This window comes from Chinchilla lanigera, unplaced genomic scaffold, assembly GCF_000276665.1.
Source record: "Chinchilla lanigera isolate Chin_1 unplaced genomic scaffold, ChiLan1.0 scaffold00061, whole genome shotgun sequence".
NCBI lineage: Eukaryota > Metazoa > Chordata > Mammalia > Rodentia > Chinchillidae > Chinchilla > Chinchilla lanigera.
Genome location: NW_004955462.1, coordinates 702,756 through 718,733, shown reverse-complemented (window position 1 = coordinate 718,733; position 15,978 = coordinate 702,756). Strand labels below are relative to the sequence as shown.

At 43.8% G+C, this 15,978-nt stretch overlaps 1 protein-coding gene across 5 annotated transcripts in view; it reads right to left on the bottom strand.

The window, feature by feature from the left end:
• Positions 1–15,978, bottom strand: part of Camk1d (calcium/calmodulin-dependent protein kinase ID) — a 428,006-nt gene that overhangs the window by 100,507 nt on the left and 311,521 nt on the right. Inside the window, exon 1 of one of the 5 annotated variants that reach the window (XM_013521454.1) lies at positions 4,541–4,769. The exons of the other annotated variants lie outside the window; for them this stretch is intronic. Coding sequence (XP_013376908.1) covers positions 4,541–4,716 — 176 coding nt within the window. The 5' untranslated portion in view covers positions 4,717–4,769. Of the gene's footprint in view, positions 1–4,540; positions 4,770–15,978 lie in introns of those variants that run through there. 5 annotated transcript variants of the gene reach the window in all.

Here is a 15,978-nt window from a genome sequence, read left to right as displayed (position 1 = left end):
TTTCTCTTAAGACAGAGTCTTGTTAAGGTGCTAAACTCCCCCAGGTATTATAGACAAATGAGTTAGGTAGAAATATTCTAGGCAATCAGATAGGGCTGGGCTCTCAAGGGGGTCAGAGCAAAGATCAAAATTCATTACAACTGTGGCCAGAGGAGCATCTATTGGAAACCACGCTCCAAGACAAGACAGGATGACCAGGCCTGAGATAAGGGGTAACACTTGGTTTAACAGACATCTGTTACCTTGGTGGGTAACCAAGACCCTCAGAATCATCCCTTTCTGAAAAGTTCTTTATTCTTTCCATGTACACTTGCTATGTGACTTGCTTCCCCATTGGATCAATATTACCTAAGCAACTATATTTATAATCTTATTAGTTGATCATATCTGTAATCCACATTGTACCCATGTGGCTGTGCTCTATAAAACTTCCCCTGAGAAGTAGGGTCCTTAGCAACCCACTGGAGACCCCTTCCAGTTCTCAGGAGCTGGATCTGTCCTTTTCAATAAATACTTCCTACTCCTAATCCCTGTTGTTCCTTAGAATTCATTCTTCAATTTTGGGAAAAATGAACTCTGCGTATCAGACACCTGGCAGATTGAGAGTTACAGCATTTCCCTTATATCATATTTGGAGGGCCTGTATCATTTCCCATACCACAGGTTGGGCTCAAACTTGTGATTCCCCTGCCTCAGCCCTACCTTCTGGACTGCTGCAGTTACAGGCACTCTCCTTCATGCCTGGATGTGGTTTCTTTTGATAAAATGAACAACTCTACTAGGTTTCAGTGTATTTTGTAAGTGTGAAAGTGCCCAAGAAGACAGTGTGAAAGAAGAAGGTAAGTTTAGCAGGGAATATCATGATTATGTCCGTTGGCCTGTACATGACCTCATCCTGCCTGGGCTGTGAACTCCCAGGGCGCTCACAGTGATGAGATGGGTAAGGCGCTGGGTACTCAGCAGAGAATCCGAAAGGTGGAAAAGAACCACAGGATGCAGCATTTCAACTCTGATAAAACAAATGAAAAGTCAACAAAGATAACAAACCACAATACATGTAGCAAAACCATCCTGAGGATCCTGCACCATTAAACAAAGAAGTAAAATCTCTGACGGAGGGCACTGACCCTCCCCACTGAGCTTGGAACCCCAAAGATCTGCTCACATCGTAACTTCAGGGCACGCTTCCAAATTTTCTCAAGTTTTTTTTTTTTTTTTTTTTTTCAGGAAGAGGCAATTTATTTTCCCCAAGTGCAGATTTAAAAACCTAAGGGAGCCATCTGGCGGCTTGAGTGCCTGCTAATTAAAACCCTCTTGGGCACGAGATTTGTACCCTGTGGGCATTGTAACTGCAACAAATGCCAGAAGACAAAAGAGAGTTGAAAAAAAAGCACTTTGATGTTGCATGAAATGGGATTTTGCCATTTAGACATAAATCTGAATCAGGGGAGTACACCTAACAGTAATTCTGGCATTATTTTTTCTGTAGAACCCCGAAAATAAACCAGTGATTATGAATTATAAAAAGAAGCATTTTGAGTTTAATTTCAAGACCATGTTTCACACACAGTAGGACATAATAATTCAAGAATTACACACCTAGAAATCAAAGCAAAAAAGAAGACCTGTTATTGTCCTTAATTGTTTGATCAATCTTGCATTCTTACATCTGGTAATCTGAGCAACTTTGCCAAAAGTAACAATATGTAATATAACAATCATGGTTAATTCCTATCATCTTGATATGAAATCTTGTATAGCTTTTATTGTTTTTGTATTGTTTTGTTTTGTCTTCATTGTTGTTATTGTTACTGTTTTTTTCTTTAAAATAAATAAATAAATAAATAAAATTTAATAGCCAGGCATGGTGGCACAGGCCTGTAATCCAGCACTCAGGAGGCTGAGGCAAGAGGATCACTGTGAACTGTAGAATGAGATCCTCTTTTATGTCTCAAAAAAAAAAAAAAAACATAAATAAATAAATAAAATAAAAATTTTTAAAAAGTGTTGTCAGAGTGGGGTGGGAAGATAAGATCCTACTCAGCAATCTTCAATGCCTGAGCACTGTTCATAAAAAAAACTTGGGTACAATAACTTCGTTTCAACATACCCTTTTCTTTCAGGTCTACAATGTCACATTGCAATTGTTACTGGTTTAAGTACAGTGTCTATTTCTTCAAATGGTGACATTTTTTTTTCTGCAGCAGATTTTTTTTTTCCTGAGGGAGAAAAATGCCCATGGATTACTCTTACCAGGAAGGAGGAAAAATCACTTCAACACCACAGATAGTTGCCTTGGGGAAGAGGCTGTTTGTCTGCGAATGGTAAACTTCAACACCTCTTCTTCCAGCACCCTAGTACTCCATCTTGCCCAGCACTGACTGGATTACTGGGAATGATGATTTTTATTATTTTTATGAGAAAAACCCAGCTCCCTTCATGAAAGCCTAATTATACTGATTTCGCTGGCAACTGTGAAGAACAAGCACTTAAGAGCTCCTCATTATTTCCTTTATAGTTCACGGTTAACACGTAAGTTGGCTGTAAAAATGTGCCAGGAAGTTGGCGCAAATGTTGAAAATCAAAATGTGATTTTTCAAATTATTACAACAAAACCAATACAAAGACTATACTTAAAAAAGACACTGTCTCTTAAACTGTACTTTAAACCCAGTATAGTATTATGAGACTATGAAATGTACATTGTCACTGGACTATTTCTAAACTCTGGTTTCAATGTTGACAAATAAATTTATAATGAGAAAATTTTTTCAGTGTATTCCCAGCAAATGCACACCCTGAGTTCTATGGCCAGATGTGCATGTGACATCTGGGAAAGACTGAAGGTCCAAGCAACTCCTTTCTTTGTTCTTCGCTCCCCTCCACAGTCCAGGGAGGGTCCCGAAGCTGGGCTCTGGCTGATGGTAGTGGCCTAAACCAGATATGAACTGCAGTGTGCACTATGCTAAGTGATCACTGGGCCAGGATGCCGCTTTATTTCTAGAAATTTAGTTTAAAAATCATTCAGGCAATTTTCCAGATGCCTTGTCTGCATGGCCTCCACTGTTAGTTCAGCTGAATCACTCCAATGAATCTTTCTTCAAGGCACAATCAAAGGAGGTGCAGGGTGTTGGGTGTGCAAAATGTGACTGTGGTAAGTTCTCTCATGATGACTGTCATGTACCTGAATTGATCTCTCTTCCACAGCCCTTCCGTTTCTATGCACAGCTCTCAGGCTTCAGGAACAAAGTAGCTCAACGTAAAACTCTCAGATGAACAACAGGTAGGCCAACTGCCAACTTTTCAAGCAAAGCCAAGAAATTTGGTGGGTCTGGTAGGTCCCAACTGGGGGTGTGATTCTGCCCCTCTCTCAGGGGACACGGGGCGATGTCTGGAAGCATACTGTATTCCATGACCACAGCGTGCTACAGGGATGTGTGAGGAGAAGCCCGAGATGCTGCTCAGCACCCTACAATACACAGGACATCCTTTACCACAAAAGGTATCCAGACCAAAGTGTGAACAGTGCCGAGGTTAAGAACCCACGGTCTAACAGGATTCTTCAGCAAGATGATTTTTAAGCACCCATAAACGCAAAGGGGAGGTGCTCCCCTCATTGGTCTTTACTTAAAATGTGGGAACAGATGCTTTAACACAGTGCCTGGCACACCACAGACACCCAATAACTGTTTCTTGAATTTATTTAAATAAGCAAAATGCCATCCCAAGTTCCACATATAATCTGGTTAAAGATGCAAATATCCTTAATTCTTCTACATTTAACTTTTAAAACCACAGCAGACCATGCAGATCACCTATTTCCTCGTGTTTGTAAGAACTGGATTTTCACACAATTTGATCTGTGTATTGCGGTAATGACTTCTAGCCCAAAGTTATATCTAGGTAGAATCATTACACGCATTTGTGTTTGGAGAAGTGTTTTCTCGGATGTTTGACTATTTGGGCATTTTCCTGTGACCATTTATAAAATAGGTAGAACCTGGTAAAATGCAACTGAAGTAATTTGTGAAGAGCTCTCAATAGTAATGCAGTTGAGATGGTACCCATTAAATGGAGTGGAAGTGGTCAACTGCAGGTTTACTGGACTCTATGTGGGCCACTGTGTAGCTGTGAAAGAGTACAAAGCAAACAATAAATGGAATGCAGAGAAAACACATCATCAAAATCTATGGTGACAGAGACTTTATATCGATTAAATATACCTATTAGCATGAATACAAATATAGCTGGGCGTGGGGGTACACGCCTACAATGCCAGCACTCAGGAGGCTGAGGCTGGAGAATCACTGCGAGTTTGAGGCCAGCCTGGGCTACAAAGTGAACTCAAGGCCAGCCTGAACTGCACAGCGAGACCCTGTCTCAAAAAGACTAAGTATATATATATATTTTTTTTTTCTTTTTTTTTTCATCCTTTTGGGATAGAAACTTGTAAGTGTATTTATTGTTCAACTTTTGCCTGAAGGTGCTTGCTTTGTGCTGGCAGAGTTGTCTAGATTCACATTCTAATGAGAGAACATACCTGCAGGGGAGGGTGGCTTTAGGACGGGGTTGGTCAGTGAGCAGGGTAGAGGAAGGAAAGCCAGCCTTCTCCATGGTCAGCCATACTGTCAGTGAAGGTGGAGTGCTAGCCCACTGGCCATGACCATTAGCTCTGGCAGGGATGTGTCTACAGTGGAGGTGGGGGTTCCAGACCATGGGTCACAGCTTGATGACACGAGCCAGGAACATGTCCCAAGTCCCTCTTTCCTGTACTCCACTTATTCAAGCAGCCTTCTACTTGTAGTTTGTCTTTTCAAGTATTTTTGCCTAAAGGGAAACAGTATGTTGCTTAGCAAACATCACCCACTTGATAATTATACATTTCATTATGAACTAATAAAATTGGCATTCCGTCTCTGTTAATTAATGGGATTCTGTTCCGACTGAAAAACCTGGGCTTGGTGTGTTGGCAAAGCAGCCAGGGTCTAGATCCGGGGCTGCAGGACCTCCATCTAGGTAAATGCCACTCCGTGGGGCCCTGCGATGTGGCCAGCTGCCTGCCCTTTCCTGGGTCTTATTCATCACGAACATCTGCAACCAAATGAATGGCAAGCACTGGGATGGCCCAACCTTCCTCCTTCCTCCCTCCTTGGACTTCAGCAAACACTGAGCAAAGTCTGCATTCCCTCTCTGGTTTTCTGTTTTAACCAACAAGTAGCAGGTGCACAAGTACCTGCCATGCCAGCACAGAGCACCCAGCCCCAATGTCCTTGCTGTGAAAAAGCTAGCCACCAACAGGCACCCCTAGAATGCCAGGAAGCAAAGCTAAGCTAATGTCACACTTCAACCCACCTCTGTTAAAAGGAGGTCCATGGAAACCCCAAAGCCAAAGCAAGACCTACAAAAAAGTTTAAGTGCCCTCCACAAGCCTCCTGCCCCTTGATTTCTTTCTTTTTCTTTTTGTGGTATTGGTATTTTCTTTTTGTGGTATTGGTATTTTCTTTTTGTGGTATTGTGGATTGAACACAGGGCCTTCACACTCAGCTACATCCCCAGTCTTCTTTATTTTGAAAGGTGTCTTGCTGAGTGGCCCAGACTGACCTCAGAATTGCAATTCTTCTACTTCAGCCACCCGACTAGGTGGGATCACAGGGTGTACCATGTGCCTTGCCCTGCCACCTCCTATCAGACGCATCCACTTACAAAGCCCTCCAGTGACCTGGAAGAGGTACAGTGCGTCCAGGAAAGACCAAAGGACTGTTGTCATAGGGAAGTGCATTTCATTACGTGACTATGCTTCCTCCTTTCACAGAGAGGAGCCTCGGATCCTCTCCAGACATTAAACTGACAGCGAGGCCTGCTGCCGCCCAACTCAGTGTCCTTTCCCTCCCGCGTCAGTCCTCTCATCTGTACAGGGCTAGCATGTATGTGGGAAAGATCAAATTCTAACCCTGCAGTTCACTCTTCTCCTCTGTAATGGATTACGTGTTTATGTTCATCCCGAAATTTGTATGTTAAGCCCAAACCCCCAACATGATGGTATTAGGATACGGGGCCCTTAAGAGGTGATTAGGGTCAGACAACATCATAACAGTGGGACCCCAGGATGGGATTAGTGTCCTCAGAGGGAGAGACACCAGAGCTCTTGTCCTGCTCACCTTGTGAGGGCCCTGTGAGATCACCTGTGACCCATGGAGAGAACTTCACCAGGAAGTGAACCATCCGGCACCTTAATCTTGGGCTTCTAGCCTCAGGAACCAAGAGAAATAAATGTCCTTTGTGTCAGCCAGAGACAGTATCTTGCTGTGGTGCTTTGCTATGGTGGCTCAAGTTAAAATGCCTCTTCCTTTCTTGAGCTGACCTTGTGTTATCTTGCTCTGTGTATGTGTGTGTCCTGGCACCAACCTTCCTTGTATGGGTTGCCCTGTAATATCTGTGCACCTGCCACAGTGAACCCTGAAGCACAATGCTTTGAGAAGCATCAGCTTCTATGGGCACAAGGAAACTTCAGCTGAAGGAGAGTGGAACTGCCTTTAGGGGTTCTGAGCTTCTCGGTAGAATTCTGAAAAGCATCTTCTACATCTGCTGTGTCCCTTGTACTGCACAGCAGCAGACCCTCAATACACAGGGACTGACCAAATACACAAATCAGCAAGTAACCGCCCCCCCGCACTTGAAAGCTGCAATAATATTACAACACTAGCAGAAGAATAGGTGACATATTTACTAAACATATTTTCCACACAAAAACTTGGAAAGCACCTGATCCGATGGTGGAGTATACAGAATATTTGAAATTAGATCTGTCCAAGAAAAGGTTACCTTTAGGGGCTATTTTCAGAGTTTTGGTAGAACTTTATTTTGGACCAAACTGTTTTTCATGGCATTTTGAAACACTGACATTTGATCATCCTGGCTACCAACATTCTCTTCATTCTAGAATAGCATTGTTATTTCTACAGGAATGGGGGACGCAAGAGAGCAGACACTCCAATCTGCTAGAAAGGACAGTGATGGAGCACCATAAGGACACTGGCTGAAGGCCATGTCCTGACCTACAGACTTTCAGCTCATCATGTAGAAGCAAGGAAGACTGATCATCACTGCTTCCTATGAAATTCTCATCTAGCACTACAGATAAGCAGCAAATACCTTGGGGATGATTTAGGGTTTCCAATTCAGAAAAAGAAAACCTTAAGTGAAAATACAATGCAAAATATTCTCAAAACTCCCATGCAGGGAACATGATGATGTATTCTCATGCATGTTTGTCTAGGGATCCTGGTGTCAAGTTCTTTGCTTTCTATCATGTAGGAAATGAATTTCTCCTCCCTCCCCTTTATTTATTTTTTGCAGTAGTGGAGATTGAATTTTTTATCACATAGTTTCTTTCAAATGAGAAGTCCAAGGTAAAAATAATTTAAAGACCAGAATAAAAGATAATAGAGAACAGGGAGTTAGACTTCAGCACTAGGAAGGGGACCAAGAGATTGATGGACGGGAAGAAGCGAGGAGAAGGCAAGTACAAAGAATTACGATGTGATATGCACATGCAGCAACTCCCCATGATGACTGACATCATTATGCACTGTAAACATGTACTAATAAAAATAAAAATTAAAACAAACAAATAACAACAAACATATATGTCTTGTAAAGTCAATTTGACAAGTTGTCTCCGTGTGCTTTTCTCCCTCCTCCCTGCAGGTGGCGCCCCTGCTCCAACCCACTGAGACTGCCCAGTTGTAAACAGCTGGATGTCGAATTCCTCAGAAGCAAGTGCGTACTTAAAAGTCACGTCACCTCTTGTGACTAAAACGCACAGTTTTACTGTCTGTTTTACTTTTAGCCAAAAGCCAAACCTTCCCAGAATGACAGAGTCAGAAGACTACTATTAAGCTGAAATTAATAGAAGAAGGCAGCAGAGGGGGAAAGGCCAGGCTTTCACAATGAGCGTTCTACCCTACAGGTTCACATGGAATGGATGCTGATTTCACGATAACATAGATGAGCAATATCCACAAAGGCATGGTCTACACTCAGAGTACCCATTTTACAGTATAAAGTTGGTGGAAATTCCCATTACAACCGATCCAATGTCAAACAGCAGAAAGCAATGTGACTTTTTGTGTTGGGGGTGGTCATGGAGGGCTTGCTGTACACTGTGGGTACATGACTCTGATGGGGCTTTGTTCACATTGCATTTCTTTGTATACTGCAGGCACTGCTGTGAGTTCAGATATTTCTTCTTAGAATGCAGGGTTGTTCTTGGCATGCTCTCCCCCTGCTGGGTTCCAGGTCCCAAAGCGCTGGGTCGTCACTCAGGGAGGTTAGGTTGCACTCTAGGCAGCATCAGTCCAAGCACCATCAGCCACAGGTTATGCCAGCCCCCACCCCACAATCTGCAGGACATAAACTCTGAAGAAGTATGTGTTCCTGGTCTCCCAAGCAGTGTCCAGGGAACTAACAACTCTGATACACAAAGTCAAGACTTCTTACATGGTATCAAAACATTTGTTTGCCTTTATGTTTCCCTACTAATCTGTGAGATCTTTATACTTTGTATTTGTATTTTACACAGCTAGTATAGCTCTCAGTGTAGACAGATGCTCAATAAACATATACGGGATGAATAATGGGGTAGACCAACCACAGAGTAGATAAAATATTAAGGTGCAGGTAGCATAATATTGTTATTTACAAACATAAATAAAATTCCATCAGGATCCAGGGAATATACCTTGAGTTATTAAAGGGAAAACTAAAAAATTTCAGTCTCTTTGAATCAGTTCCTTATAAATGATAGTATTTTTAAAAATTGTGTGTGTAACCTGTTCTAAGCATATATACACATCATTTAGTTCTCACAGCAATCTGTAAGATACATACTATGATCATCATATGTTGACAAAAAACTGAGGAACAGAGAAGGAGGGGTGCTCAACATCACAATAAGTGGTGGTCACGATGCAAACCTAGGCAGTCTGACCCCAGACCAGGTGCTCTGACTCATTACTCTGAACTGCCCCCTGAACCATATGAGTGTCTGATTCTCTCTGTGGCAAGCTTTAAGCAGCACCCACTGTAACACTAGGCACTCTTGGGGTGCAGCAGGAAGGCTTTTGCAAGTCTGCTCTCATTCAACCTTAGCAGTAGCTGAACATGAGTGATGCTCCAGTTCACACCATCATCCACAGTGGGAAGCTCGGGCCCTTTGGTTGGGGATTTCTGCCACTCTTGGAATTTCCAAGTGCTTCTTATGGTCTTGTTCTCTAATTCTGATGTAACTATGATGACAACCTCTACTGGTTAGGTGTCTCCAGTTGTTAGGACAAACAAACCCAAAAATGGGTAATGGCTCGAGCACAGCAGCACTGTATTGGCCGTGCTCATGGCTTCATGATTAGCACCACGAGTGGCTTAAGGACTCATCATCCTCACTCCTGGTGATCCTCCTCCTGCTTCAACAGGAAGGGTGGTCCTCACCACCACTCCAGAAAGAGGACAAAGGATTTTGGAAGGAGGTTTCAAAGAGCCAGGCCCAGAGGTGGTACATATTGCTTCTCCGCACATCCCGCTGGTCCCAATGCAGTCACAGGGCTCGGTCTGGCTGGGGCTCAATCTGGCTACAGAATTAACTAGAAAATACAATCTAGCTGTGTCCCCAAGAGGAAAAAAAAATGGGCTTGGTGAGCAGCTGTCCAGCCTCTGACACACAGGCTAATCTCAGCACAAACAGAACATGCCATTAATCAAGGAACAGCCAGCCCCTATAATGTTCCCACGTACCAAGGATTCTGCTCATCTTTTTTCTTTAATGAAAGAACTAGGACATTGGAATTGAAAGGTTCTTCATTTTTCATAGCTGGATCAATGCTGATTTTCATCAACGCTCTCCAGACAGGATCCAGCTACTCCAGGAAGGGCTTATACAGAATAAAACCAAGAAAGAAGTTGGAGCTTCCTGATCTCTATGAAGTCTTCTATTCAAGGAGACCCTTACTCACCTCCTTCCACGCTCACTGATCTCGGATGAGCTGGCAGGAGGATGCTTTACCCAGCGGGCGGCCTGAACATCACTCGTATTCTACTCTTTCCTCTGATGGGACTGGAGCCACAAGTGACAGATGGTGCAGCATCACAGTTTCAGGAAAGGTAAAAAGAAAAAACAAGTGACCTTGCTCTGGTGAAGTAGGGACGGAACCCTGAGGGTCCTCCCTCACTTCCTTTCTCCATCCCAGGCTCCCCAGCACACCTAAGGACTCTAAACGCGACCACTGTGAAAACTGCTGTTCAGGAGCCAAATCATCCACTGTAAAGAGCTGTGCCCCACTGGGCGGGGGGCAAGCTTAGCACACCTGAAGCCCTGGGCTCAATCCCCAGCACCTTCACCTCTCCCCCGAAGAGCATGACTGATAAATACCTCTGTGCTGTCCACCCCAGGAGTATTTCCACACTACCTCTATCACTGCATCTCCCCAAATATAGCAACTGCGTGCCTGCAGTGGTCCCTTTACTTATTCCATGAATGAAAAATTATGCACTCATCTGCCCATCCACCTGCCAGCACTCCACCTTAGTGGGCAACACTGAGCACACGCTCAAAAAAGCTCACAAGCCCGGGGACCAACCACACTTGTGGTCCCCGTGTGGGAAATGCAGGTGGATGCAACGCCTCCAGCGGAAAACTTTAGATCAGGATTGTATTTTTACCACCTCACCATGCCCCAGTTCCACTTGAACTGACCAAGTTAAATGATTGTGTAGGATCTCAAATTAGCCCATGTCTTAAACTGAATACAGTGATTGGCAATCCAACCCACAAAGAACTTGACTAAGGCGTTCCAATGATTCATGAGAGCTTTGATAATGAGCTAGTTATTCTGAAAGGCTTTATCTTTTAGGAGATACATATTCTAATTCCAGAAGACAGAACTTCATCGCAGTCATTTGTTTCAATTTTTCTGCTTTCAGATTCCAAGAAGGGCAATGATGCTATCACAACCATATGTTTTATCTTTAGTGCTTTCCAGGTGGTTGGCAGAGGCAGTAATGCATAGCTGAAGAAGGAAAGAAGGGAAAGGGAAATGGGTAAACAAACTAACAGAGAAAGGGACGGCGAGAGAAGGTTTTCGTGCGAGGCAATCTGAAGTACTCCTAAAACCACGCTGGATTTTAACAAGATTCTGAACTTACATGAGGAGCTATCTTTTGTCCTAGATCCAGAGTGAAAGTCAAGTCCCATGGCCAGCAAGTCCCATGGACTTACCTAAGCCTGGTCTAATAGCCTAAGCCCTTGATTTAGAGCCCAGCGATCTGGGCACTGGAAACTTGTCTTCTTTGCTAAATAGCTAAGGAGCAGTTGGTCTTGAATAATTTACACTTCTTCTGGGGCTTATTTTCAATAATTTTTAAATGGGAATGGTATTTCCTGGTCTATATCACAGGGAGGAGGGAAGACAGCCAGGGCAGGGAGAGGCTGCAGGCCTTTATAGGAGAACAACAAAAGGATAAGGAGCTTGGGGTGATAAAAGGACTCTGTAAGTACAAATGCTCATGTAAATCCACAACCTGGACGACACTGCCTAGTACATGTTTGTTCTCTTCCAAGTGCGTGAACTTGTGGGTTCCAAGTGTTATGAAACCAAGGAGCACCAGTGTCTGCTATTACATCTGGGTGAACACCCTGGAAGAACCATACCAACGGCCCTGGGGAGAGCATACAGACCCGGGCCACAGCAGCAGGTCAACTATTCTGCAGGGTTGGCCTAACAGGTTAGCCAGATAACAGGTCCAGGAAATAATAAAAACTCCAACTGCCATGTGAGCACAGCCATCATGTAACATGTTTTGCCCAATTAAGTAATGAAGAAAAATCACCCACAAAAGAGCATGGGATCCACTGGCACTTACATTGCCCCTGACTCATCTGAGGCACCTTCCTTAACAACTCTTTACAGACAAGTGGTCTCTACTTTCAGTTTTTGCAAGTGCCCTAAGAGGTCCCCATGCAAGCATGACATGCTTATAAACAAAGGCAAATATAAATGCAAAAGAAACACACACATACCCTCTACCAACACCAACAGCCAGTAAGTACAGTAACTAGAACCGACAGAAGAAACGCTAAGCAAGAAGTGCACTTTCTTCAATGTCTTTCCTACTAACTTCTTAACAAAAGGAATCTTCCCTGTTAAATATGCCTGTAGTCCAACAGGCTACCAAACAAAAAATTAAGTTAAATAAAGTGACAATGCACTGCAGAAATATTTTGAAACTGAATAAATCATAAATTCTAATGTCTTCTCAAACCATTTAGATAAATGGATATTTTCATGGATGCTGCTGAAGGGAGCACCCTGAACCACCCAATCTTTCCTCCAGGCAGAGGGTTGGTGACAGATGAAACCACACAGGCCCTGGTCCAACCCTCTGCCCACCTGCAGGAATTCCTTTTCTGCTTGTAAAAATGCTTCTTAGACATTTCTGAATAAGCAGACTCTTAGCTTGGGACTATGAGACTCAATTCTAGCCACTTTTATTTCCCTATGGTTTAACAATGTATTCAATTATTTATATTCCTCCGTTTTTGATCTCCTTCCCCAGACTTTACTGCACTGTGAAGTCTTCTATTTGTATGTTTTCTGCGACAATATAAAGGGGGTGGAGACAACTGATCCCTCCTATAGCTACAGGCTCCCTATCTCCCTTTACCAAGAAAAAAAAAGAAAAAGAAAAATCCTTCAACAACCGCCTGAGACATTCTACATTTTCTCAGCCAACAATTTCCTCAGCTATAATGTATCGCATCTTTACAAACCCTGTTTTCTTCACTTTCCATTTATATCACGTTGGTGGCTCTAGGCTTCACGTGGGCTTTCCCAGAGCCTCCTCAAGCAGGTTCTCACCCGCCCCCAGACAGGGTGACTCACCCAGGGGGAAAGTCTCACCCAGAGAAGAGAAGTCTGAAGTGGGGCTGGGGCTGCCACCTTCTGCTGACTGTCCCATGCCATCCCCGCCCCCACCACAACTGCAGCCCAGAGTTGGAGCCAGCTCCCTTGGCAGCAGCTCTGGCAGGGGTGCTGTGAAGAGGTGCCATATCCTTCCCACACTCCCGTCAGCTCACAGTTGCAGGCCCAGGTCAGGCAAGCTTCCAGCACCATCTCTGCAGGGTCTCTTCCACCCTCTTAGGAGCCTCTGCTTCCTATCTTCTCAAGCTATGCAGCTCTCAAGACCAGATCTGAGCCCTGGTTCAGTACAGGGCAACTGTGTGTCAAGCACTATCCCCTACCCAGGACACTGAGTTAGGCAAAGCCCACCTCTGCTCCTGCCTCATCTTACCTTGTTTTAGCATTGTCACAGATGTAAGACGCTGTCAGCGTCTGATGACTCGACATGCCCAGGTGCTCAGTTTTACTCTGTGAAGCATCTTTACTCCCATTATTTCTTTTAATTCCTAAGCTCAGAAGCCAAGGAGTTGGCTCAAGGGGTCACAACTGACAAAAAGTGGCTCTTTTTACTCCTGAAGCTCAGTCTTCATCTTCACACTGCCTAGGTTTTCACACAATGGTGACAGAATTACAGATCAGTTTCAAAATTAATCTTGGCTCTGTGTTTTTAATCAGCTCAGCACATTCACAAACGGCAACAAGGAAATGCCTGAGATGACCCCAGGAGGTGGCTCAATGGCTTGCAGCTTCAGTCTGTGAAACCACTGGAGTGGACTGGCCAGGCCATGGGGAAAACCCTGCCTGGGTAGATTTTTGTTGCAATATTTTAAACTGATTATGCAATGGGACATGTTCCTTGCCACTTGCCTGTGGGTGCTCAGTTTGCACCAGGATCGGGGAGAGAGGATGGAGCTACTTCCTCTAAGTAGCTCACAGAACCCAAAGCCATGGACCAATAACTTCTCCCCATGCAAATGGATACACCTGAGTCCCAGCAGCATCCTCACAGATCATCAAAGTCCAAATCACTTCAACTTCACAATACCGAGTTTTGAAAGAATTTGTATCTATAAGCAGAATGTAAATGTCTGTGTGCAATATAACAAACATTATTCCTCAAACCAAAATATAGGGAGGGTTCATATGCGTAAGAAACTCCTGCAGGCATGACAAAGAACAGGAGAAAAATTAACTTTGAAGGGCACAGTGTAAATCCCAGCTCAGCCTTTTACTATCTGACCTAAGAATTTTAAGTCCCTAAAATACAATTAGAGTCATGTGAAACAAGCTGTAGGGACTAGGGTGTAGCTCAGTGGCAGAGCACTTGCCCAGCATGCACGAGGCCCTGGGTTCCATCCCCAGCACCACATAGCAAACAAAAACAAAACAAAAAACAAGCCCTGCTACATCAAACAAGCCATCTAATATTTAATACCCAACAATGTCCTAACTAGGGAGATCCAAGTTCTTGGAAAGTCTCTAACGAGGCATCTCAAAATGACAAGATGTAAACAACCCCCATATCCATGAGGCTGTGATGCTTACACTGTCATGGAAGTTAGTATCTATAAAATGATTCCAAGAAATAGCTGCTATTGAAGGGGATAGAGACACACAAATTATTTTAAATTATAGGCAAAGAAAAAGATCAATTTTTTTGTGTAGGTCATCTAAAGATTACAGAAACAAGTGGCAAAAATACATTACAGGGTTGCATTAAAAATAGCAAACTGCATTGGTGCTATCTTCAGCACAGTTTTATTATTTCACGTTACTAGGATCAGAGGTTACAGGGAAAGAAGAGAAGTAGATACATAAAGCGTATTTGTTACTTTTCTGCGCTTTTCTGATCGGCAAATGATTAAGCTGCTTTGTCCTACTTCTTTCCTCAGACTCCCTGCCCCTCAATCTGTATCTTTCACAAACAGAGCAGGTGAGCACACTCCTTACAGGAGGCTTTAAGAATCTCCAGGTATAAGCCAGGCATAAGTCAGCTTGGGCTATTATCTCTGTGTCACTGGTGGGGGATGGGCTAAAATGACTGCACTATTTGTATGACATTAAAATGTACTGTACTGTAGAAAGTATTCTGACTTTAGGGAAATTTAAATTAAATACAATGTGCCCTCTACTCACTGTCATGATAATGGTACCTTGGTAATTCCTAGTTAAAGAGTAACGGAGCATTATATGTGGGGCTCCAGGTGAGGTGAGAGAAAAACCATTTGCTGAGTAACTCCTTTGGCCCAGATTGTGCTAATAAGCATATGGAAATCCTTAACGATCCTCATTTTTAAAAAAAAGCTAGAAGAGGCTGGGCTGAACCGCAGACATCTTCGGGAAGCCCAGGGAATCTGGGCTCTGCCTCCCTGACCAGCATGCAAGGCAAGCGAAACCTGGAGCACCCTCTAGGGCCTCAGTGGCTACCCGCCACACCCATAGTGTGTGCCCCAGGCTGGGCTGAACCCCGGACATCTTCAGGAAGCCCAGTGAGTCTGGGCTTTGCCTCCCTGACCAGCATGCAAGGCAGGCGAACCCTTGGGCACCCTCTAGGGCCTTGGTGGTTACCCACCACACCCATAGTGTGTCGGCCCACGCTGGGCTGCTACCACTCACCAGTACAGGAGCTACACTGAGCACTGGGGATCTTCAGGCTCTCGCACTGCCACTCACAAACATATAAGGACATTGAGAATGCACTACAGGGAGTCTCTGGTTCTTCAAAAATGACAAAACAAAGGAGCAAAATGCAATCCCAGACCCCCACACCACCCAAAACAAGTCCAGGAGGCATCAACACAGAAGAGTCTGGAAGTCATACACCTGAAATTTCTGAAATGATACCAACTGAAGTAAAGAAACAACTCCATCAGGCCATAGAAGACATCAGATTGGAAATAATGTCTCAGGTGAGAAAAGAAATGACAACAATGAAAGAAATGTTCAACATATACAAAGATGACATAGACAAGAAAATAGAAGAGCATAGACAACTCAGTGAAACCTTCAGGGAACAATATAGAAAAGA